This window comes from Polypterus senegalus, chromosome 9 (assembly GCF_016835505.1).
Source record: "Polypterus senegalus isolate Bchr_013 chromosome 9, ASM1683550v1, whole genome shotgun sequence".
Classification (NCBI taxonomy): Eukaryota; Metazoa; Chordata; class Cladistia; order Polypteriformes; family Polypteridae; genus Polypterus; species Polypterus senegalus.
In genome coordinates this window covers 166814800-166841987 of record NC_053162.1, presented here as the reverse complement: position 1 = coordinate 166841987, position 27188 = coordinate 166814800, and the positions used below count along the sequence as shown (strand labels likewise).

At 39.1% G+C, this 27188-nt stretch overlaps 1 protein-coding gene across 1 annotated transcript; it reads left to right on the top strand.

Annotated features, from left to right (window-relative positions):
- The first annotated feature begins 453 nt into the window (after window positions 1–453).
- On the top strand, window positions 454–24840 carry acad8 (acyl-CoA dehydrogenase family, member 8). Its single transcript, XM_039764151.1, has 11 exons — window positions 454–581; window positions 3348–3448; window positions 3992–4161; window positions 6995–7104; window positions 9766–9842; window positions 11678–11815; window positions 13466–13601; window positions 19668–19765; window positions 21376–21528; window positions 22197–22299; window positions 24576–24840. The coding sequence occupies exons 1-11, from the start codon at window positions 473–475 to the stop codon at window positions 24626–24628; spliced, it is 1248 nt and encodes a 415-aa protein (XP_039620085.1). The 5' UTR covers window positions 454–472; the 3' UTR covers window positions 24629–24840.
- Window positions 24841–27188: the final 2348 nt, after the last annotated feature.

Sequence of the window (27188 nt, the reverse complement as noted above, 5' to 3'; positions counted from 1 at the left end):
CAGAAACATTTTCCTATCAACAATAATTTCTGGGTTATATCTTTTTAGGCTTTATATTTAGTATAAAAACGTATCAAGGTGTATAGGTTTTTGTAGGTTAAATTCAGGCTTAAAATGTGTTATTGTTGCTTGTGAAAACTGTAAAATTGAAAACTTTCCAGACTTTTTCCCTCGGAACCTCGAAGCAGTATGTGATATGTATGGTAAAAGGATTTGGGCTCTGGTTTCTGGGGGTGTAAATGATCCACTAAAAGTTGCGTCACTGTAGCACTGTAATTAATACTGGAGAACAAGACAGTCAAGCAAAATTAAATCCTCAGAATACATTTCTCGGCAATGCCATGGTTATCCAAAAAAAACTACAATACCCAATACTCTTCACATTGCATGGCTGGAATTCAGCTTATCACGTGGTTGACTAGAACTACGATTCCCATAAACCTATGAACTCAAAAAGCGACTCTGTGCAACTATGGCGCTTCTGGGGAAGTCCTTGCTGAGGTCCAAATTCGGATCTTATGTTTGCAAAGCCCGGGAGTTAATAGTTAACCAGCGCAGATGCATCGTGTCTTGTGTTGATCGTGAGTTATTTTTTTCAGCCACCCTCAACACGTCTTAATGAATGGAATATTGTGACATGTATAAACTGAACATCTTAAAGTAGCAGTGTGAGAGTTAGGTGAAAATTGGTAAAGGTGTACAGCTGTGGCAAGACCGCATTGTTTAGTTCTGTATTGTATACTGTAGTAAATACGCGCCTTTTGCATATATCGATGTGTTTCGTGGAATAAAATAAAGAAACGAACGTAATTTTTGCAGCATTCCGATGAACTCCTGTGAAGAAGGGGGGATGCACGCTTGCCATAGGCCAATAAGTCGGGCGTATTCAATTTATCTAACCTGATTGGTTCAAAACTTGAATTCGAATTCTTAGAGATTTCATACTTGTGCACATTTGCTCCCTTTGTTCAGTTTTCACCAGTCTATTTTCTGCCTCTTCTTTCCAGCACAATAACAGGTGGAGCCTAAATCAATTCTAGGAGCAGGTCTTTTAAATTTGCAGAACGTCAACACAGCGTTTCGAGAGTGACTCGAATGTAGAATTATGAGAAAGTTGTACGATTCTTGTTAGATTTGACATTCATCATTCCGTAAAGATACGTGTTTAAAAAGAGACACCATAAGGAACCTTTACCTGCAGTCTACTGACAGCACTGCGATGATAACAGCTGGTTTGAAAAATAGATAAGACTGCACCTTGTTGCCTGTAAATGTGTTACAGGGCAGCACTGTTTGCAGTTAGCTCCCCATCAACGCATATTGAGTGAAAACGTAAGAACTGCAGTTAAACGTACTAAAGGTTAGAATTATACAGTATCATGGCTTTTTCCTGCTCTCTTAATGAGATCATATTTATTGTTTCCATAAGTGGGTGTATATATATATATATATATATATATATATATATATATATATATATATATATGGGTGTGTGTATATATATATATATATATATATATATATATGGTGTGTGTATATATATATATATATATATATATATATATATATATATATATATATATATAAACAGCTAGTGTGCTTGCCATTGATGCAAAAGGATCTGATGATATCTGCAACTGTTTTATCATTTAACTAGCATATCCTTAAGAGAAAGAGCATCATTTTGCTTTGCTATATTTCTTGTCAAACACAAAAGATTTACACATCTCTCTCTACTTGCATGCCAAGTGGGGACTAAGGACGCATTCATTATGTCTCTCTTTGAAAGAAGTTATGAAATGCTGTTCAGAGTGGATTCAAGCTCTACAAGCCTTTACTGCATAAAGTATTGTCTGTGATTTCTGATAGGTTTTAAAGTAGAGTTTATCAATTAATTGGGTTAATTCGACTTGAATGAAAAAGTTCATCATGTAATCCATAAGCCCATTACAAAAGTGTTTCATTTGCTTTAGTTTTAAATGAACTGTGCTATATGTAACACACCAACCATCTGTTCAGTTAGTGTGTCCATGGATCACATAGAGCTGGAGCATATTCTGGCATTATTGGATGCAAGGGAGGAGCCAACTGTGAACGGTTTATTAGTCCAGATTATTGCAGACACACACACACTTTTGACCAGTTAGCTGGTAGCAGTAAATCTAACACATTCTGAGATGTGGAAAAAAAAATTAATGGAGAAATTCCACATGGACATAAGGAGACCAAAACTGCTTACTGTCTTGTTGAGGAGATATCCCACTGTGGCCAGAATGGATTTGAGAATATCGTTATATTATGGGGCGGCACGGTGGTGCAGTGGTAGCGCCGCTGCCTCGCAGTTAGGAGACCCGGGTTTGCTTCCCGGGTCCTCCCTGCGTGGAGTTTGCATGTTCTCCCCGTGTCTGCATGGGTTTCCTCTGGGTTCCTCCCACAGTCCAAAGGTGCATTGGCGATCCTAAATTGTCCCTAGTGTGCTTGGGGTGTGTGTGTGTGTGTGCCATGCAGTGGGTTGGCGCCCAGCCCGGGGTTTGTTTCCTACCTTGCGCCCTGTGTTGGTTGGGATTGGCTCCCATGACCCTGTAGTTAGGATATAGCGGGTTGGATACTGCGCCACCACCACCTACTCAAAGCTTCATGATGCTCCAACAATGATGGACGGATTAAAAGGCAGAAGTCTACGCGACCATCATCATCATCAAGCCCTTCCGTGAGAACCCTAAATCCAAAGAGGACTGTTTCATTTATGTTAGGTAGAATGCCCAGAGGGGACTGGGCGGTCTCATGGTCTGGAATCCCTACAGATTTTATTTTTTCTCCAGCCGTCTGGAGTTTTTTTTTGTTTTTTCTGTCCCCCCTGGCCATTGAACCTTACTCTTATTCGATGTTAATTAATATGGATTTATTTTGTTTTATAATTGTGTCTTTCATTTTTCTATTCTTTAATATGTAAAGCACTTTGAGCTACTGTTTGTATGAAAATGTGCTATATAAATAAATGTTGTTGTTGTTGTTGAAAGGATGGATGGATGTTATATTATTTCCATTTGTTTTTATATAAATGTAATCATGTGTGTGATCATATTTTAATATATTCAGTTTGTACTTTATGTTCTGAAGGTTCCAGCAGTTACCTTAAGATTTCCTTCAAAATCCCAAAGGCGTGCAGGTTTCATGTGCCCTCTGCTGAGCTCGAATTCCATCCAGTGTTGCTTTTTGTCTTATGCCCACTTTTCTCTGATCAGTCACCAGCCACCTTCTGATTCTGTGTTGGTATAAGCAGTTTTGAAAAATGAATGGAGGCTTTTTTCGGCACCACTTTTCAAGTTTTCCTGTTGTTCCAACAGCTTCCCTGGGATTGACGGAGGAACAGAAGGAATTTCAAAAAGTGGCATTTGATTTTGCTTCAAATGAAATGGCCCCACACATGGCAGAGTGGGATCAGAAAGTAAGTGCTTTTTCAACTCGTATGCTTGTATGTGTAATTATGTATGATCTAACAGCCTTACCTTAACCTGTCTTGTTTCTGTTTGTCTGTTTTCTCCCATTCTGTCTGTTATTAGATGCAACTGAGAAGGCAGATTTCATGTTTTCTTGTGTAAACATGACTAAGTAAATTAAATAAATAAACCTTAATGCAAGAATTTAGGCTAGTGTGACAGTTTGTCATGTGCGGAACACGTATTTATTTTGGAGGCAACTTATTAAAGTCTATAGACAATATGTTAAAAAAATCCCAGGAGAGCAGCTGAACCAATATGTCTGGTATCAACAATCACGATCCAATCAAAGTCTTTTAGATCATGCATCTCGTTCATTCAAACATGTGGCGGAACAACAAGTAGCCTCCTGGACCATGTCTATATGCTTTATAGCTTGAGTTGCAGCCACTTGATTGGGGGTTTTGGACTAGTGGGCTGTATGAATTAATGAGCTGGTGTTCACAATAAATTTGCCACTGAGTGTATTTTGTAAAATTTTCTCATTACAGGAAATCTTCCCAGTTGACACTATGAGAAAAGCGGCCCAGCTGGGTTTTGGAGGCATCTATGTAAAGCCTGATGTTGGAGGCTCTGGTTTGTCTCGACTTGACACCTCCATTATTTTTGAGGCCCTCTCCACAGGCTGTGTCAGCACAACTGCCTATATGAGTATTCACAAGTGAGAAGCTGTAGATTTCTATTTGTGTTTTCAAACAGTGTATCCTCGGAGTTTAGTGTACATTTGCCTTTGTCTTCAGACTGCCAGCCGGTATTGAGTTGCAGTATAGAAAACTATATTCAGCTCTGGCAGTTTATTTACTATTGCAAAAAAATAATTCATATAGCACCCATACCATCAGTGATAAAAAGTCAGATGAGCATAAGGTTTTTATTGTTTTGTCCACTGATTGAATGATCTAAATTCGCTGCACAAATCTGCTAAATTCTGCTATCTATGTAGCATTTGTATGTTCTTCTTGTGATTGTGTTGTTCTTACTCTGTGTAATCGAGTACTGGTCCTGTTCACATGGGTGTTTCAAATTAGTTGTACAGCACATTCCCCACATGAAGGGAGGAAACTGAAATCCCACCATGCAGTAGGATGGCATCACCCTGGCTCGCTGTGCTTATTTTGCTTGTAGAAGGTAGCATACCATATTGCATAGAATTATGGGTTAAGCTTGAACAGTTTTCTTATTGAAGAAGGAAATCAAGGCTTGACCAGGTGAGACTGTGCTGTTCTGTTTTAGAGGCAGCAGAAGGACTTAAACAGATGCTGGCTGGTTTGGAGTTTTTCTTTTCTGTATAGCATGTAAGACAGGGCTAGGGAGATAGATGACAAGAAACAGTCTCGGGGCATTAACAGGACCAGCGCAAGTTCTAACGGATAGAGAGAAGCAAGTATTTACGGTAACAATGCATATCTAATTGCCAGGGCAGAAATTAGGACTGTTGGGAGATGGTATGATTTCTGCATGCCATAGATGCTTCAAAAGAGGTTTCAGCGGGGGCAACATCTTGCCAGATAGAGAAATGAGACATAGGAGGAAACATACTTTGTTTTCTAAGGTCAGAGAGGGCACATGTCCCAGCTATTACTATGCTCCTTGACCTTCTGCTAAGTAAAAGAGTGGGGCAAGGGAGGAAAGGTCAAAATTATAAATGCCTCCTGGCCACATGAAGGCACATGGTTCCAGAGGGGAACCTATGGAACTGTGCCTTAACTTAAATCAGTACAACTAGGTGGAAATCTGTCCCTAGAGATGTTGGATGCTTATGGGCTACAGAAGTGGCACAGTGGTCTTTTAGGCTCTGAGAGTGCACTGTGGCTTTGTGGCGTTAGGAAGAGCCTTACATAAACCTAGTTGGAATTCTGCAACAAATCCAGATGTGGCCTTGGGTTGTGGTTTAAACTCGGAGAACTCCAGGGCTTAATTTGACATGGAGATAGGAGGAGAGTCAGGACAAGGCCTCAACTGATAGGTGGAAGAGGCCAGAAAGAGAAAAAGACAGAGAAAGGAGAAGAATTGGGGTTTTGTTTGATTCTTGAAGATGAGACATTCCCGGACTGGCTCGTTAGAAACATCTTGAAGGTCCAGATAGGCAGCAAAACTTTGCTTGGTTTTTCTTAGACCTTTATGTTGTCTAATGCAACACCTTTTCTGGTTCGTTTTGGAAATTGTGGTGTTATTCTGACTCTTTAGTGTCTTCTCTTACGATGACATCTTTCTGTCTGTCAGTCTATAATGTGAATGTTGCAAAGTTCACCTGTGAAGTTGCCTTGAAAGGAAAATAGATAGATAATACTCAAAATATTGCCTGACACCTAATGAATGTACAACAAAAGGGAATGTGAACCGGTAGCATATGCTGTAACTCTAAGAGATGTACTGTATAATGTCCCAGAGTTCCTGTGCCTTTCAAAGATCGATGGGGCTTTCCTTGGAATATCTAGAACATTAGAACCAGGTAAGAAGAATACAAAATATTTGGGGTATGTATTGTGCAAATGGGGTCTATGTGCTACAGAAGTGACAAAAATTGCCGTTTTCCTCTTAGTTATGGCATGGAATTGCAGGTTGTGCTCTTGCTTATATTCTGACCATCTGCTCCCAAATAGTTTCTGCTCTGCTGTGCTGGGACTCAGAGGATTACCTATAATTTGATCTCTTAAGCCAATGTAACATTACGCAACTTCTAGTCGTGAGGTTGTCAGATTTGCTGCGTGCAGTTGCTGACCTCTTCTCTATACCATGTCACTTTAAAAGAATGAATATCTCTGGCCTCATCTATTTTATCCACTGATAACCAGTCTTCCAGTGTAGTTGTGCTCGCCTCTTTTTCTGACAGCCAATAGTTTGCTGCCTGATGTAGCCAGGCTGTACAAAGGGTTAACAGCTGCGGCGAGTTCAGCAGCAATCACTGCCCTTTTTTTTCTTTTTTTCCATTCTGTTTTAATATGTAAAAACACGAGACATCAGAAAGATGAGCCTCTTTTTTTATTTGCATGGTTCAAAACATGTTGCTTGTTCCTCATCGCTACATTTTATGCATTGTATTTCCAGATGAGCATTCATTGGTTGTCCGCCTTCATGCACACAGAGTCCGCCCCCAGACAAAATCTTATCAGAGCAAGTCTCAGACTAGTTGGACTGAGATGCTTGGTGTGTCACATTTCACAATCGGCTTCATGGAAGCATACTGCCAACTGCCTCTGATTCTCTTAATATTGTTATAAGTGAAGGCTCCGACTGAAAGTCACTAGAAAAGTCACATAATGTGACACATCATTTTTAAAACCCCTTTTTCCGTTGCAGTACTCAAGTGTTGCTTTGAGCTAAGACCTCTTTTAGAAATAATTACAAAGCTGCCAACTGATTCAAGAATTGACCGGAAACAGTATTACTTACATTGGTTTAATTATGATTCTGCTTGAGCTGATAAAATTGCACAGGTGATTAATTAATAAAGTTAATAACAGATTGATTGTGATGTTTTGTTTTTAACTTAGCATGTGTGCCTGGATGATTGATGCTTTTGGAAAGGAAAAACAGAGACAGACTTTCTGCCCTCCTTTGTGTAGCATGGACAAGTTTGCTTCTTACTGTTTAACAGAACCTGGTAAGTGATGGTTGCACAGCTTGCTTGATTATCAGTATACTTAATCATTCATCCAACTGTTCATTTTTTGAATCATGGGAAGGTAAAGCCTACACTGGCAGCATCAGTTCCAAGAGTTCCAAGGCAAGAAGTATCCCTGGACAAGTTGCCAGTTCATTTGAAGGCAGATTCATGGATGTAACATTACTAAAATGTATACTTTACAGTCTTCCAAACATGTATGTCTTTTGGAAATCGGAAAAAATGTTTGATAATTTAGTAATTTTAATGCAACATCTTATTTATGTAGCACATTTTAAGTGAATTACAAATATTAAAGTTCTTTTTTAATTTTCTCGGAATGAATGATGCTTTGAATATTTGGGACAACTGGAAATGTCAATTCAGTTATTTAGATATAAGACTGTTAACTTTTAGTAACGTCAGTAATTAATTATTAAGGACTTGATATTGGGTACCTTTTTAGTTAAACTTACTCCAGACTCAACAGACCTTAACATGTGATGCTGGGTATTATTATACAAAGAGTTAGACAGTCACAAATACTTTATTACCTTACTTGGCTTGTCAGTAAAGGTGCAGGACCCTTGTTAAATGCAGCTTAGGTCATCTCATCTGCACAGCTGTGGTCATTCCCAGAAAAGGTCCACATTGTTAAAGAAGCCAATGCTGTCCTTCCCACAGAAGGACTTCAGCCAGTTGTTAAGAAGACAGGAATTGGCTGTAGGCTTTGCCAGATCTTTGTATCGTCAGCTGTGATCTTGAAACAATAAACCATACACCAGTGGTCCTATCTCTAATGACCTGAAGAAACTATTAAGAAAATCATGTTCAGCATCTCGCACTGTCAGTGATGAGTGTAATTTACTCCAGTATGCATTACTATAGTCGCAATGTTCCTGTACTTTTCAAAGGTATTATCAGGGCTTTTCTTTCAATGTCCAGAACCCAAGCTCCAGCAAGAGAGAATAGAAAAATCGTATGTTCAGATGGTGCAAAGTTTAGGTTATGAACTACTGAGTTTCTGATAATGTGTATGTCTTGGTTTAGAGCTTCAAAAAGATAACTAAAAATCGGGTAAGGCTGGGGCATGAGGGCAGCTTCCATTTTTTTTTTTGTGCTGATGCTCTCAAAATCCACCATGGTTGCATACATAACCTTGCCTTAATCATTGTGACATCTCTGGGCTTCAGTTATTCCTTCATTAAAAGGCCTTCATGCCACCCATGTTAAAATATCAACAGAAAGAAATCTGTCATCCAGTAGAGCTAAAACAATGTAATTTTTTGTGGTCTACCATTGGTCACTATAGATTTTGACAGCAAGAAAAACCACTTTTAACACTCTTACAGGAAATAAGACTAAATAATTAGTATATACTGTACTTGCATAAAGTGCATCTTTCTTTTTATATAATACGCTACCGTGGCTGGCTGTTTGTCTGTCCAGGATTTTAAATCACCTGTAGCTCGCAAACCGTTTGACCTATTGACCTGAAATTTGGTACACATATACTACGTGACGTCTACTATCCACTTTCAGGGTGATGATTGACCTCCAAGGTTATTCCTCTTTTTATTTTATTTTATTGTAGAATCAACTCTCAGCAGTGGCCAGCAGGGCGACCCTGTGGCACATATGTACGGGTGCTGTTGTCATCCCTTCCCCATCACTTCCCCTTCTTCTTCATATCTTAAATCATTCTTAAGGCAGACTGAAGATTTAAGTGCCAGCTTAAGTGATAAATTAAAGAAAACATACTAAGTAATTGCAACACAAACACTGACTAAATCAGTCTTAATGTGAAAAGATGCCGATGAAAGAAGAGAAGAAGCGGGCCGCTAGAGTGGAGAAAAGAAGATCTGCGCAGGAAGCAGCAAGCGCATCAACCTCTGAGCAAATGAATGCTAAACGTACAGAGAAAGAGGGTGAAAACTATGAATGCTCAAGTCAAGTGTATTCACTGCATGGCGCCATTACTGGTAGTTTTATAATAATTGCTTGTGACATTTATGGAGCTGAACAGATAATTCACATAAAAATGTCTGGTTTCAAAAAGCCAGTCACTGCAGTTTTTAGTAAATGCAGTATTTTTTCAAGTGCACGTAGTAGCTTGGGGTAATGTTAGGGTAGGTGATGTTGCTGCATATACAGTCTATATAATATGATGGAGGTAAAGTACAGAACATCCTGGGGCATGGTTTACAGAGCATTAATGCTGCCATCTGAGCTTAATCAAATGCTGCTCCATCGCAGTGATCTATAGCTATACTGCCTCAAGACAAGAAACATTCTTGTTTGGGTCAACAGAATTTCAAGTAGAATCTATTCAAAATCAAATGTTGACAGTGGCATTTGATCCAGATCCATTTTTGTAGTGTAAAGGCACCTAGCAGTCATATACTGACAAGATATATGGTCATTAGTTGGTCTTGTGTAATGTTAAGTTGCCAGAGTTCAAGAGGGCTGTAACCAACTGCCATGACTTTCTCCTTGGATTGGAAAGTGCCAAGTACTTTCCAAAATTCAGCATTATTAGAATTAAAAAAGAAAGTCAGAAACTATCCAAAACATTAAGAGGCTCAAAATACTTCATGTTGGTACAGCTGAATTTCCTCACCTGTTGTTTTCCATTGTCTGTTTCTTTGTGTTCTGCTCCAGGAAGTGGCAGTGATGCAGCTTCTTTGCTAACTACTGCAAAACGTAGGGGGGATCATTACATACTTAATGGTTCTAAGGTGAGTGATTTACTCTTTTTTTTTTTGTCTTGACCTAACAAGAAGAGAGAGTCTACTCATCATTAAAATTTATTTAGAGGTCCACTGGTGTATTGTGTGCAATGTGTGTAGATTTGGATTACTGAACTAATATTAGAAAAGCCTTCCTTTCATGTTAGTTTCATGCAGGCATGAATGCACACTTTGAAATCATGAAAAGATCTCTAGATAATACCCTGCTCTTCATTTCTAAATATAATTGGTCTTGGGAGTATAGGTATGGAATACCATTTGTGCCAAAATTAAATAAATAACAAAGAAATTATTACATAAATCTGCGGTGGGTTGGCATCCTGCCCAGGATTGGTTCCTGCCTTGTGCCCTGTGTTGGCTGGGATTGGCTCCAGCAGACCCCCGTGACCCTATGTTTGGATTCAGCGGGTTGGAAAATGGATGGATTATTACATAAATAATCCCATTACAAATACAGTAATATTCAGTGTCTATTAAAAGCATTCACTCCATATTTTTTGTTATACAACATTAAATCACAGTGGGTTTAATTTCACATTTTCAACACTGATCAACAGAAAAAGACCCTTTAATGTCAAAATGAAAACAATCTCTGCAAAGTGGACTAAATTGATTACAAATACAAAACACAAAACAATTGAACACACAATGATAAAATTTGAAAGTACTCTTTATGAGAGGAACTTAGGAGTCATAGTAAACCCGTCACTAGCAACAAGCCTACCGTGTACAGAAACCATTAAGAACCCTAACAGAACATTGTTATATATCGCCCCTGATGTGTAGAGTACAAGTCAAAGAAGGGTATGCTTAGGCTTTATAACGCACTGGTGAGGCCTTACCTGGTGTACTACAAGCAGTTTTGGTCTCTGAGCTACAAAAGACATAGCAGTTGTAGAATAAGTCAAGAGGAGAGCATCTAGACTGATTCCAGACCTCAGCTCAGAGGTGACAACCCGCTGAATTTAAGCATATTACTAAGCGGAGGAAAAGAAACTAACCAGGATTCCCTCAGTAACGGCAAGTGAAGAGGGAAGAGCCCAGCGCTGAATACCCGCCCGCCCCTACCCGGGCGTGGGAAATGTGGCGTACAGGAGACCGCCTTCCCAGTGTTGAGCGGGGCGGAAACTGTTGGGGGGGAGGTGTGCACGGGACCCCCCGTTCCTCCCAACGCGGCTGTTCCCCCAGGGACGGACTGTCAGCAGTGCGTCAAGGGGCGCCAGGGGTCGGCGGCAAAGTCCTAGTATGAGTAGTAGTGTGGGGAAAAGATTAAAGGAGTTGAACTGTTTCAGTTTAAGCAAACTGAGATTAGGTGGTGACATGATTAGTGTTTAAAATTATGAAAATAAATAATTGCTGTGCTGTTACTTTGAAATGAGTTGAACAGGAACACGAGGAAACAGTTGGATACTTGTTAAGGGATACCTTTTGCACAATCATTAGAAAGTATTTCTTTACACAGGTAACCATAGACACATGAAATAAATTACCAAGTAGTCTGGAAGAGAGCAGGCATTTAGGGACCATCAAAATGTGACTTGTCAAGAAATTAGGTGGCCAGGATTGGTGAGCTTTGATGGGCTGAGTGGCCTATTCTCATCAAAAACCTCTATGTTCTAATATGAACTAGGAGAACTGTAAAATATTTTGTAATATATAGAATAGGTGGTGTGATTAAGTTTATGTGATACTGAAGAATTCTAATGTTTCTATAAAAGTGCTTGCACCCAGAATTTGCACACAAATCTATGTGCCAGACCAACTTTTATTGAGATTTGATTATTTTTTTTTTGCATTTTAGTCTTGGTCGGTTCTATTTTCAGGCATTCATCAGTGGAGGTGGTGATACAGATATTTATGTGGTGATGTGCCGGACAGGAGAAAAAGGAGCCAAAGGGATTTCGTGCGTAGTGGTGGAAAAAGGAACGCCAGGTCTCAGTTTTGGAAAAAAAGAAAAAAAGGTGACACTTTTTTTTTTCTTTTTAATGAAATGAGTCCTGGCCTAATCACTGCTAGTGTGGCATTTGGGCATTCTGCCTAATGCATATCTGTGATGGTTTTTTTCCCATAACCCAAAATTTTAATTGCCAGTTAATTGGCAAAATTTTCTCACAGGAACATTACTAAGAAAAATGTTATTACTATTCTGTGTGTAAAGTAGTTGCCAAAAAAAATTGTAGAATCTACAAAATTTTGACTATTGGACTTGTATGAACTGGAAATACCAAGTGAATTAGGTTTGTACCTGGAGTCTGTGATTCACACTGACCTTTATTGTTGAGAAGGTGCCTGCCAAGAAGAGGTGTAGTTTATCCTCAAGAATGTTTCTTAGATGAACTGTTTAAAATGTCTGTACTATTTATTCTTGTTTCCCTAAAAGTGAAAGAATGAAGAATCTAAATTGTGATTTGGGATGAGTTCCCTGCTGAATAAAATGCCAAGTGAAGCCCCTCCAGCAGAAAGGTTTCTGCTCCTTGAAAACATTGTACTATAAAAATAAAAGACAAAGGAGTTGAATTTTGTTTCTGTTCAAAGAATAAAGCATCCTCTCTTTTTATAATCTTATCTATATACAGTGTGGTCCATAAGTATTTGACCGCTATTCAATTGTTATTAGAGTGGCTCCTCTATCCAGATATACTGGAATTGAAATGAAGCACAGGATATGAGCTTTTAGTATGCAGTTGATTCAGAAAGTATTCAGACACTTTACTTTTTTACATTTTGCTATTTTGTAGCCTTGTGCTAAAATATTTTAAATTAATTTTCCCCATATCAAACAACAATATCAGACAACACTCAGTAGCCCAGAATGACAAAATGAAAACTGGATTTTGGAATTTTAGACACAACTATTCCGACCCTTTGCTATAACACCTTTAATCTGACTGTGGTGCATACCATTCTATTAATCATCTTTGAGATGTTCCTATATGTTGTTTGGGGTCCACCTGATTTATTCAATTGATTAGACCTGAGGAAGTAAGGCACACACCTGGTTTTAGAAGGTCTCACAACTGACAATGTGTAGCAGAGCAAAAACCAAGCTGAGAAGTCCAATGAATTGCCTGCAGAGGTTAGAGACAGGATTTTGTTCAGGCACAGATCTGTGGAGGGGCTACAACAAACTAAAGGTTCCTCAGAGCCCAGTTGTCTTCATAATTCTTAAATGGAAGAATTTGAAACCATCCATGACTTTCCCTACAGTTGCCCACCACCAGGCCAAAATGAGCAATCATGGTCCTAGGTAAGAGAAGTAACCTTTAACCTTATGGCTATTCTGGCTGACCTGCAGAGAACCTGCGTGAAGATGGGAGAAACTTCTAGAAGGACAACCAACACTGCAACACTTGTGACAGACTAGCCAGACAGAAACCTCTCCTCAGTAAAAGGCACATTGTGCTTGAACGAAGTCCTGAGTAAAGGCTCTGAAAGCATTAAATGTTTAAATGATTTTAGCATCAGGATGAAATGCAACATAACCAAATGTGAAAACGTGAAGGGGTGTGAATGCTTTATGAATTCAAAGTGGAGTCTAAATTACACATGAAAGTGTTTATATTGAATATCAAACTATAATTATAAATATAATCTTTTTTTCCCCACTTCAGGTAGGGTGGAACTCACAACCCACTCGAGCTGTAATCTTTGAAGATTGTGCTGTGCCAGTGGCTAACAGACTTGGAGAGGAAGGCCAAGGCTTCCTAATTGCCATGAAGGGACTTAATGGGGGCCGCATAAACATTGGTGAGCTTGACTATGAGCAAATTTGGTTCATTGTGCTCTTGCTGCATCCATAAACTTGGAGCTAGGAGTTGGACAATTTGGAGAAAACCAAGCTACCCGAACTCCCAGAGTTGTGATGTAACGCTGACCCTTCACCTTAGTCAGTGGTATACAATAAAAAATATAATCTGCCAAGCCCAAAAAGCCATTTTTGTGGTTGAATCTCATTGTTTGCTCTATAAAATATAAAGTTCACCTTATAGATTTTTGTAACATACCAAGTAACATATCAGTAGCAACTTTGCATCTCTCCAAACAATTTGACTGGATATTAACGTGAAAACACTAAAGTGAGATGGTGAAACATCATAACTTGGAGCTCTGAGTACTCTGAACGCACGTGAACACAGTATCTGCTTCCCTTATTTTTTTATATGTCAGCTTGTCAATCTGTTATTTAATGTATATTTTGAAAGTCATTATGTCACTCAATTAATTTGTATGGGAAAGTTTAAGATAATTTATCATGTGTTCATTTATCCTTCCGTTATTGAACCTTCTTAATCCAGTATAGAATCACAGGGTGGTTTGTGTATCTTAATAACATCAGGTGCAAAACAGGAATCAACCGTGAATAAGAAACCAGTATTTAGCAGGGCGTATTCCCATACAAGTACAGTCTTCACTTACCTTAAAATGCATTTTGCCTGCAAGTAGTTGAAAAATCAGAGTATTGAGGGCTTTTTTTTAGGGGGGGTTTGGATTTGAACCCACACTGACATGGGCAAAGAATTTGAATTGTATGCAGTGAGTGCTTGGCCCAGAGTTCAAACTTCAAGATTACCTGAAACCAGGTAAGTCACTAGCAAGATTATAAAAAAAAAAATTAAAAAGCAAACAAATACGCAGCTAACACACACAGGGATATCTTAATATGCTACAGAGCTCTGCATCCCAGGCCTAGTGAGAAATACCTTTGATTATTTTAAAAGTCACTTGTCTCAATTACTGGTAGTGCATCACAAATGTAATAGGTCTTTGCAATCCATCCATCCATCCATTATCCAACCCGTTATATCCTAACTACAGGGTCACGGGGGTCTGCTGGAGCCAATCCCAGCCAACACAGGGCGCAAGGCAGTAAACAAACCCCAGGCAGGGTGCCAGCCCACCACAGGGTCTTTGCAATACAGTAGGAAAATAAATAAAGTTTGTAAAATGAGCGGATGGATGAATGGTGTCGTTATGGCCAGTATTAGTGTGCTCTACTGTGGACTGGTGTTCCCTCCAGAGTTTTTTTCCTGATGCTGCTTGTATAGGCCATGGCAATTAGTGACCCTGGGTAGAAAAAGGCAAGTTCATATAATTCATGGATAGATAAATGAAAAGGTTTTATTACATTAAAGTGTTAAGAATTCTATTAAATCTGGACCTATTACATGAGGTCATGACATTGGTAAGGAGCAGACATTTTAAATGATAATTGTACCCCATCATTCAAAAACTGAGTCACCTCTTGTTATTGAATTAATCAAATATGGGACTGAAGGTTATGCTTCCTACATATGTCAAACATTTTAGAATGATTTGCAAGCAAATACAGTGAAGAAGAGTGGAGGTTTGAAATTGACCTTTTAAAAGCAAAGTCAAAATCATAACATTAAATAAAACATTTTATTACCAAATACAAACCACAAAAGCTGGTGCTCATCCGGATTGACAGCTGGGGTGTGTGGGTGATCTCTCATACACATAATGATGTAGTAGTAAACCTTCAGTAGATTATACTAGCGGTTTGCCTTTATTAAAACTGAGCCACTCTTTCCAAGGACATTCTGCTGCATGTCCCATGGGATATACCCGACTTGGGTTGGCATGCTCTCTCTTAAATTAGAAAAACCACATAATTTGCCCAATTCATTTTGAAGTCAAATCAATAAACCAATAAGGAGAGTGATGAAAACACAAAGCAGCGATTCCTCAAGGGAGTATGCAGTCCAGCCCTTTTCTTTCACTACACATGCAGTGTCTGTTACCGTTTCATCCTCTTAGTCATTAGTCAAATATGATTGGTTTTCCAAAGTGACCACGTTATTCATGGGTAAGCCATTCTATCTAAACGCAAAGAACATATAAAACAACGACAAGAAGCCCCAACATGGACAGGGACATAGACCATCTAAACTCTTCTGTCATCCTTTCTGTGTAATTGGTTAGTTTTTTTAATATAATAAAGCGTACCTTGATCATAAGGCACCAGGGCAATTATTTATTCCTTCCTTCACATAATTGGAATGCACAGAGTGTGTCTGTTATAATATAAGAACAGTTTTTTTTAAAGTCCGTTTAGCCAGTGGCTCCTTTTTTCTTATCACCTCACATATCTGATGTAACACTGAGTTAGTATTTGAGAGTTCCACATGTTCTATTTTAAATTTGTTCAATGTATCTATATTTCTTTCTACAAAGACACATTTCCTAATGTTGGTGTGACATTGTTTTATCGTGCTAAGAACCCAACCTTAATGGAAGAGAAGAAGAAATGGCAAAACCAGCCATATACCCATCACCTTTTAACCTCCTACCTTTACCTCTGTCCATATTACAGTGCCTTCTATAATGTTTGGGTCAAAGACTCATTTGTCCTTGATTTACCCCTCTGCTCCATAGTGTAAAATACAAATAAAACAATTCAGGCATGATACAGACTTTCATTTAAGGGTGTTTGCATACATTTCTGTCACACCATGTAGAAATTACAGCACTTTTTATACATGGTCTTTGGAGGGCACTGAGAGGTCCCAATATGTGGGATTAATGGCAGGCTGGTATTACCTTTTATTTCCAAACCTTTGCTTTTTGCCAGCAATTGAGAAATTCACCTGAGCATCCTCAAGTGCACTTAAGGGACCTCATTTAAACAAGGAATGGACAGTCCAAAATAATTAGAGAAGGGTATTGCATTTTAAGCTTTCACTTGTAAATTATGTTTATGGTCATCAGAAGCCATGTTGGCATTTTGGAGATTCCCAGCTAAGTAATCAAAAGTATAAAACAACAAAACTGAAGTTCTGCGTCACGTTTTATCTTGCCCAGCATGCACTTCACTTCTGTACTGTTTGAGAAGATCTCAGACTAGAAGCCTAAAGGCCTCTTACCTGAACAGTTTAAAACAACTCCTTTATGGACTTTTACACTTAACCAATTGCCCTGATGTTCTTTCTTGTAGGACAGATTTCAAAATAAAAGCTTACTCTCATTGTAATTTTTAACATGCTGGTCATTTTATAACTTTATTTCTCTCTGCATAATTTGAAAATTTTCAACTCTTTCAGTCTTTACTCATAACCTTCAATCCTAGAATTAAGTCAATAACTGTAGTGGTGGTACTAATTCTGACAGGAATTCTTATTTTGCCGCACAGTGGATGGCATAGTGGTCTAGTTGTTAAAGCTGCTGCCTCAAGGCTATAAGGTCTAATTTCCAGTCCCACAGTTAGCTTACTGTCTTTGTGGAATTTACACTTTCTCCCTGCATCTTTGTGGGTTCATCTCTCTAGTATGCTGGTTATTCTTCATCATCCTAGTTGTTTGGTTAACTGCAGATTGTTTATGAGTGGGCTTTGTGGTGGAATAGATATAATATCCATAGGTCTGAATCGCAATCTGGTCACCTACCATATATATGTATATGTACGTGGGCTGTACAGCTCCCCAAACCCAGACACAAGGCAGGCTCAGAGAGACACAAGTGCAAAATGGCACTCTTTATTTCTCGTGGGGCAGCTGTATTTCCTGCTCCCCACTTCAGAGCACAGTACATAGTTAGCAAGCACAAGACTACTGCTCATTCCCTTTTTCTCTCTCTTTATTTCTTCTTTCATTCTTCTCTGATGCCTCCAGTTCTCTCCCAGCAAGCTTTGTCATCCACATCCTGACTAAGGCTCCCCAAACGGAGTGACGCGGCCTCTTTTATACTGCACCCTGATGTGCTCCAGATGATCTCCGATCATCATTTTGTAGTGCCCCAGTCATCCACCACTATATATACTGTGGTGCTTGAAAGTTTGTGAACCCTTTAGAGTTTTCTATATTTCTGCATAAATATGACCTAAAACATCATCAGATTTTCACTCAAGTCCTAAAAGTAGATAAAGAGAAACCAGTTAAACAAATGAGACAAAAATATAATATGTTATTATTAATTATCATATTTATGCAGAAATATAGAAAATTCTAAAGGGTTCACAAACTTTCAAGCACAACTGTGTATGTGTATATATATATATATATATATATATATATATATATATATATATATATATAGGGCGGCACGGTGACGCAGTGGGTAGCGCTGCTGCCTTGCAGTTAGGAGACCTGGGTTCGCTTCCTGTTTCATCCGGGTGCTCTGGTTTCCTCCCACAGTCCAAAGACATGCAGGTTGGGTGCATTGGTGATTCTAAATTGTCCCTAGTGTGTGCTTGGTGTGTGTGTGTGCGCGCCCTGCGGTGGGCTGGCTTTGGCCCCAGCAGACCCCCGTGACCCTGTAGTTAGGATACAGCTGAACCCCCCCCTTGGCGGCACCCAACAGGGCTGCACCCAACTCCAATTCCCATGGAGCCCTGTGGGAAACCGAGGCACCGCTCCAGACCAGGAAGGCTGCCATCTAGCATCCAGGGGGAGGTATTGCACAGTCCATGGCTGCTCCCCCTGAGCATTTAACAAAGGGCTATCCCAGCCAGTCATGGACCCCGGCTGTCGGCCATATATATACACAAACTAGGGGGCTCTGCTCGCTTTGCTCGCCAACCCCTGGGTGGACGCTATGCGCCAGCTATTTTGCATATCTGCTGCTTGCGTCTGTGGATTTCACTTTCACCAAACATATCTTTTTATATCTTTTAATTCTCGCAGATAAGCCTCTTCATTGGTAAGAAACTACTTTTCCCTGATGGCAACACGAATTAGATGATCTACAAGTTTAAAGCCTAACAATATCTACATACTTCTGTCATATCACCAATGTCCATATATTCGATCTCTTTTCACTGTTCTTTTATTTCACCAAGTAATTATTTCTGTTTGTTAGCGCTATTGCAATCTTTACTATCAGTTTTCTGAGACTTTCGAATTTAAGTACTTTCATTATCTCTAACCTGCTCTGCATGTGCATCCCACCAAAGTTTTTTGAACCTCTTTACGACGTTCTACTTTGTCATCTACTTTTTGTCTTTTATTTCTGACCCTGTTTGGAGCTGAGAATGCAGGAACTGTGTCTGACAATAGCATTCATACAACTGAGAAGTGATTGGATCATGGGCATGATTGTAAATGTTTGAGAGGAGGGCAGGACTTGTCAAAATCTCTTGGGAGATTGGGGAATAGGAAGGATGATCGAGGACAGCAATGTCTTTGTCAAAAACTTCTTAATGGAAAAAGAGAAAATTCACTAGAAATTTGATGTTGATTTGCTGTTCGATTTTTTTCCACCCAACATTATTGCGGCAACTTGTGTAGTGATTGTTGTGGAAATACTGACTGGGCTATTCACAGGATATACCTAGCTGGTCGGCAGTTTGAGGGGATATAGTTCTATGATTCACTTCCGGCCAACCTCCAGATGGTTTTCCAGGAAAGCCCCAAGCCCAGTCTGTTTATTTTTGTGTCTCACCTTGTACACTGTACTAACTTTTCTATACTTTTATTGTGTGAAACCTTACAGCCTCATACTATGGAAGTCCTTTAATTAACCAGTTAAGCTATCTCAGTAGTTGTAAGATTACATAAAAGAGAACTGTATTCTTAATGAATGTGTATATGCTGTGGGGTGAACTAACACCCCATCCAGTGCTGTTTGTACCTTGACCCCAATACTTCCAGAATGCAATGACCTCTAATTGTAATAAACAGGTTTCAATATTGAGTGAATGTTTTATTAAATACACAACAATATTCCGTCCAATATGGATTGTCCTGTCTCACACCTCCACCAGTCTCCCTCTACAGCCATCTGGAGATATAAGTATTAGTATGAAACTTTACTTTATATTTGTCATCATCTAATTTTTTGTTTTTCTGATGCTCACAGCCTCCTGCTCCTTGGGTGCAGCACACGCTTCTGTTCTTCTTGCAAGGGATCATCTTAAAGTCCGAAAGCAATTTGGAGAACCGCTGTCCAATAGCCAGGTAACATTGCTATGAAGAGACAATGTCTTCATGTTGGCTTTAGACACTTTCTTGCTTTTTTTTTTAGTAAAGGATCTTGTCCATTTTTAATTGAGACATCTATCCAGTATGCTGGATCCTAAAGCATTTGTTCTGTTTTCTTGAAAGTAAGCGCATAGAACATACGGTATGACATATAACTAGAAGAGTTATTCTGAAATGATCACAAAACAAAGATTTATTTGTGTAGAATAGTGGTTCTTGTAAACACATTTGTATTGAAAAAACACTGTGACTAGCAATGCCTGCAGCTAGGCATCATTTTATACAATCATACCAGTGTTCATTGGTATCCTATGGCACAGAGTGGCATGCACTGTGTGACCCTCCATACATGCTTTGTCAGAGAGACTAAACAGAGACTTTGATAGCATATCAAAAGCATTTTTAACAGGTGACAGTTATATGTGGTTAAACGTTGCCCTGTTAGAAATTAGCACCAAGTGCCACAAAAAGGTATATAATGTATATCCTATTGTCCTCGGTGTAATATTTCAATTAGAAGTTGTTAATAGAATCCCCATTCATGGTGATTCATTGAATGAGCTGGTGAAGGACATTGATAATGAAGGTGTAATGGTCTATTGAATAATCAGCAGGTCCTCCTACGGTCATTTGATGATCTTCTTCTTCTTTCAGCTGCTCCTGTTATGGGTTGCCACAGCGGATAATCTTCTGCCATATCTTCCTGTCCTCGTCATCTTGCTCTGTTATACCCATCACCTGCATGTCCTCTCTCACCACTCCCATAAACCTCCTCTTTTTCTTCTCCCTGGCAGCTCTATCCTTAGCTCCCACGGTTATTTGATCTTCTTCTTCTTTCGGCTGCTCTCCTTAGGGATTGCCACAGCAGATCATCTTCTTCCAAATCTTTCTGTCCTCTGCATCTTGTTCTGTTACACCCATCACCTGCATGTCCTCTCTCACTACACCCATAAGCCTTTGCTTAGGCCTTCCTCTTTTTCTCTTCCCTGGCAGCTCTATCCATAGCTCCTGCAGTCATTTGATCCTTCCCCAAATAATGAACATGCAAGAATATTACACTATTCACTGTTGCCAGCATTTTCCAAATGTAAATCTATTTATGGGCTACATGTGGCATAATATGCCATGCTGACCACTCAGTTTCACAAGGACAATATTGTAGCCACTGTCCAAATGGGTTCTTAATATGAACAGCTGTAATTAAATCCTTTCCTTTATCAACAATTTATTGGCAAGCCAGCGGTGGATGTGAGCATCCGTCGACACACACCTTTTAATTTGTTCATCAAGTGAACCTTTTCTGCCATGGTGATATTCGTATAAACTGGACCACTGTTACTGTGTCTTAGGTGGCTAAAATGCAAAGAAGGTCAAACAGTAAGCTGCTTGCAGTTTGCCCTTTTTTAAATATAAAGATGGATAGATAGCAAAAGCACTATATAATAGGTACTTTATTGATCCCTGATTTGGTGTGTGTTTTCTACATATTTATTAGCTTGATAATTGTTGGTACTTGCTTTTGACTCATTGCAGTGTAGTTCAAAAGTGATTTTTCATCTCTTACCAGTTTTATTTGTCTCTCTTAGTTCCTCCAGTTCACTTTGGCACAAATGGCCACAAGATTAGTGGCCTCTCGTCTAATGGTACGTCAGGCTGCCCTAGCCCTGCAGGAAGACAGGGAGGACGCTGTTACGTTGTGTTCCATGGCTAAGTTGTTTGCCACGGATGAATGTTTTGCGGTAAGCATGAGTGGTTTTTCTGACATTCTGTTTCTTTAAATATGGCTAAATGTTTTGTCATTTATTTGACCAGTCCACCTATTCATCCAGATTACGATCACAAAGACTGTCCACGCTAGTGCCACTGGGCAAACTACAGTAACTGTACCTGAATAGTGTGTACGTCTGTCACAGGGCAAATTCAGGGGCACACTGGCACACATTCTAGCTTCAGCCGCTTTATCTTAAGAAGTTGTGCTTACAAGAGAGACACAATACCTGATGTAGTCCATTGAAGTGTGGTAGGTTTGAATGTATACTCAGATTACACATACTATAATGACCTCGAGCATACCCATTCCCCTTATGAATTGCCATAGCTGCAGCTTTTGTTCATTGAGGTCTGGTCCTCAACAGCTGGGTTAAAAACTGGTTTGAAGCTTTTTTGAGATTCTTGGGAATAATATGAAGCATTTCAGTGGCAGAGAAAGTGAAAGTCTTGTAATGGGTTGGTGTCCGATTCAGAGCTAGTTTATGCATAGTACTCCAATCCCTATAGATGAATGGATGGATGGACGGACAATAGCTAGACAGAACAGGAGGACCTGTAATTGGAAGTTACATGCTGTGTTGATGGTCCATTTATAAATTGATGTATTTGATGAAAATGTTATTTTTTTCCTTTTCAGATCTGTAACCAGGCCCTGCAGATGCATGGTGGCTATGGATACCTCAAGGATTATGCCGTTCAGCAATTTGTTCGGGACATTAGGGTGCATCAGATATTGGAAGGTAAGACGGAAATGATCAAAACTCTTAATAATTTACATTTGATCTTGTGCTGCTGGCAAAGGTTTGCCATTATAAAGAGTAACACATTCTGTATATTAATAGTTAATCACAGACAACTTAAAGTTTATCAGTAGGGAGTGAACATATGAATGACGTAAAGGGTAGTTGACTTGATGTGATTTGAGTACAGGAACAGAAGGAAGAAACTTTCTTCAAGGGTGTACATAAATATTCAATTCCAAAACAGAGTGTAACTGACATTTTGGAAAGTTACATTTAATACTTGAGAAATGATGGAGAAGGTCAGCTGTAGAAAAAGAAAATCCCCAAAGATGTGCAGTTTAGGTTAACTGGAAATGCTAAATTAGCCTGGTTTGAATGAGAATAAAGATGTGTGTTTGAATTTGCTTTTTTATTATATTGGCAGCTCAAAATCTGTTCTGTATGAATGTGTACAAAGGAGGACCCAAAAATTCCTGGAATTGGGTATAGTTACCAAATATTCTGCTAGGTACTGTATGTCTACAGTCTGGTTAATCAGTCCATCGAGTACCATTGTGCTGAGGTGACTGAGTGCACCTAACGTTTATTCTACAATATCACATGTGACTTGGGAGATATCCCCACAAGTCACCATAGTAGATTTTCAAGGCCGAACGCTGATCGCCTTTTTTTGATATTGACAGACTTGTTCATAAAGGGCTTGCTATCAGTAGACAGAATGTTAATCGGCCACATTACATTGAAGTCATGAAGCGTCTACTAGAAAGTATCAGAGAAGAAATGTTTAGAGAAGCGGTGCACCCAAAACTGGATTTTGTGCAGTGAGAAAGCACCTGCACAACACTACGTTTGTGTGTCAAATAGTATTTGTTCAAAAACAATTTGCTTGTTTGCTTCTCACACCCCACCAAACCCCCGTATATGCTAGATCTCCCTTTCTGTGACTTGTTTTTGTTTGTAAAATAAAACTGAGACTGAAGGAAAGAAATTTGCTACTGTGTTTGAAATCCAGGGAGAGAACGCAGACAAGGTAATAAAAGAGAAGTACAGGAATAGGAGAAGCTGTGGGACACGTTTCAAGGAGAGTATTTTCAAGGTGACTAAAAGGGGATTGCTGTAGGTTTTATAAAAAGTAGTTTTTTTGTTTTTTTTTTTAATTCTGGTAATACGAGGTGTGGCAGAAAAGTAATGAGACTGATTTTTTATTTACCAAAGTTTTTATTTTTTTCAAACATCAATGTTATCCCCTTCAAAGTAGTTCCCTTGGGCAGCTACACACCGATGGAGACGTTGTTCCCACTGTTGGTAGCAGCACTGGAAGTCTTCAACCGGTATGGTCTTCAGCATATCCGTTACACTCTTTTGGATGTTTTCTAAAGTCCCGAAATGACGTCCTTGGAGGACATTTTTCAGTTTAGGAAAAAGGAAAAAGTCACACGGACTGAGGTCAGGTGAATAAGGGGGCTGGGGAACCACAGGAATGCGTTTTTTCGATTGTTGTTCTGCTCAATTGTGAGGTTTTTCGGCACCATTTTGGCACAGACCTTTCGCATGTGCAAATGTTCAGTCAAAATTTGATGAACGGCAAATCTGTTCAAATTTAATTGTTCACTCAACATTCTTAATGTTAAATGACAGTCTGATCTCACAAGAGTGTTCACACGTTCGATGTTTTCATTGGTTTTCGAGTTGAAGGCCTCCCTGAAAAACTTGAGCTCGGGATAAAGAATGTTCCCCATAGGCCTGATTTAACTTTTCAAACGTCACACTTGCCAATTCTCCAAGCTTAACACAAAATTTAATGGCACAACGTTGCTCCAAATTCCGCTGTTCCATTTTGCGTGACGCACAACCAAAAACACAGCTTCGCTAATAGCAGTCACAAAAATCACGTAGTTAACGGAAGGAGTTGAAACTCGCACTGAGCTATGGGAGGGTACTGATACACGTGCTTTATCAAGGACAACAGCGCAGCGTTGCCAGATCGCTTGCAGTGTTGCCAGTCTCATTACTTTTCTGCCACACCTCGTATTTGGGTCCCATCTTGCATCAAGTGTGCCCAACTGGATGGAAACTCTGCCATTCATGATTGCTTCCTACCTTGCACTGATGTGCAGCTGGGATAAGCTCTTGACTGCCCAGAGCCCATTACTAGACAGGCAGGTTCTAAAAATGGACGGATGGAAGGATAGAATTCAGTTCCCATTAGGTGTATTTGCTTAATTTCTGAACTTTTTATCATAAAGATAATCAAGAAATGTTTTTTTTTGTAGGAACCAATGAAGTAATGAGGATGATCATTTCAAGGAATTTGTTACATGAATGAAGCTGCAATAAAAGATCTCATTGATGGGCATAACATGAATCAAATGCTGAATTGCAGAATTGTTAAGTGTTTTTATATTTATATGAGTTCAAATATGTAATGTTGAACAGACATACTGTATTTAGTATGTACAGTTTAATTTGTCAAGAATTATGTGAGCCTCCTTGTCTGAAAAGTAACATTTAGTAATAGAAGAGTTTAAACAATATTGTCTACTAGTCATCTGCTGAATGAGTTTTTAATTGTCAAATGTTTTTCCCTTTCAATGATTTCTTTCAAAGCAGAAAATGAAAACTGAGTCAGTCCTTACAAGCTGGAAATAACACTTATGGACCTGTAGAGGGCAACCATTTCCATTCTCAGATTCTGAAGGACTATTTAGTAATCATCAGACCAAAAGAACTTAGACCTTTTAGAAAGAAGAAGCAGGGTTACGTGATGTTCCGGTAAGACCAGGAGCGGATAGATATTCAAAAAGCTGGAAGTCAGCAGTTTATTTAATGAGAAATATCGACACAGAAGAAGAGTCTCTGGAGAAATTCCAGTTGCTTTTCTCCTCTTAAGCAGAGTGATCAACAATCTCTCTTCCACAGCATTCTGTAATAATGGGTTCTTTTAAAATTGGATTATGTTGTGAATCTATATGGAAAGAAGTAATGCTGCTTGGCATCAGAATTGAAAGGGCGAACATAAATGCAACAATAGCATTTGACTTACCTTGCATTTCCAACAAAGGTACAGTGGTTTATTATAGATAATTTATATGGCTTAATCTTCTGATTCACTTGCCATTCCAGTAAGCTAAATAGTCATGAGCAGTGGCCAAAAAGAAGGTATGCTTTCTTAAACCGTTGGTGTCATAGTAGGCAGAAGGGGCCAAGCTTGACTGTTGATCTTTTCCTCTGTAATTAGTAAGTAGCACAGGCTTGTCACGCAGGGAGGCCTGGTTACCAAGGCAACTGGGTCTCTTCGGCACTTCAAGTGGGAGAGAGGAATCCAAGCAAAGCAGCTTGTTCATCCATAAATAGGAGATATTCATTATTGCAAGTTCATATAATGAGCCAGGCTCTTTAAAATTCCGGTTTTTGAGCTGGTGGATAAAAGGATTTGCTTCATTCTGGCAGCTGCTTATGGCCCATCTATTGAAGCAGTTTGTTAAGGAGGAGCTAAAACAGAAAAGATACGCACATTTCCATGGGATGCTTCTCTCCTTTTCAAATACAGTCTGAGAACAAAGAGGGGAAAGAGATTTGCTTCCGTGTGGGCTGTGAATGCTTATGTAGCCTTGGTTTATCAAAATCTATTAAGTGGTATGAGCTATGCTGCAGTCTCGTAGCATTATATCCCTTTGCACTTTGCCTCATTTTCATTTTAGAACCCTTAATCATTGGACCTACTTATAAAGTGTTTTATATAATGAGTTTACAATAATACGGTAAAAACTGTTTTGCATGGAGTTTGTAATGTGGTGAATTTAAGTGAAGAGTCAGCTAGTGAATCGTATTTTTATGCTGTCCATGCACAACCCCAGAATGCTTTACACGTTGACCATATATAGGGTGGTCCAGGTCTAATTATGCAACTTTTAATGCAGGAAAACAATACGAGACAAAAGAATTGTTTGAAATATCTTGTAATAAATGAAAATGGACTTACATTGAATTAATTCACTGATTTTCCATATAATTTCCCACTTGTCCTCGATTCAGTTAGATACAGGCTCTGAGAAATAAACTTAATAAGTTATAGCGTAATGAAAATTGCATAATTAGATCTGGACCACCCTGTATAGAGTAGTTTAAGTAACATGCAAAGAAGGACAAAAATTTAAAACACAAAAAAAGAAATGCAATGAGGTTACAATTCGTTGCAGAGTGCATTCATGAACGCATTCACACTTATTGATCTTCCTAGGTTGGTTTAGATAGATCCCTGCTGCTCTGTGCAGGGTTCGGCTGAGTTGTGTTATGGGGTGGTGCTGTGGGTGAGCTCCAAAAGAAAAGTACCAGAACCCATAGCAAATTCCCCAGGTTGGAACCTACTTTTCTGTAAAGAAAAAAATCTCTTCTCAATCATAGCCAAAGAAAAAAAAATCTTAAGTGAGCTGAAAAATGTCTAAATCTTATGTGAAGAATTAAACTGCTAGGCTCTATTATGAAGACTATGTGATTTACTGTTGAAAGTGAGAAGATCTTATTTTTATTAATATTACATTTGTTAAAAATTGTGGCAATATTTTAACATTTTTAGGCACGTGTGTTCGTAGTTTGGCCTTTGTTAGTTAATAACATTCTGCTGATTTTAGAGACACATCAGACAGTTTTTACCATCAAGTCATAATGCTGCTCTATAGTCACTTATATGGCCGCCTTCTTCAGTGTTTCTTGTCTCTTTTCCCTGACGTGCATTCAATGTGTGGTGATGTTTTCACTGCAGGTGTTGTATTAGTACTTACTCTTAACGTCCGACTAGCGTCACTAGTCCGTGAGACACATTCAAGCGAAAGGTTTACTGCAATATGTGCTCATACATATTAATACATTTGAACTTGAACATTGAT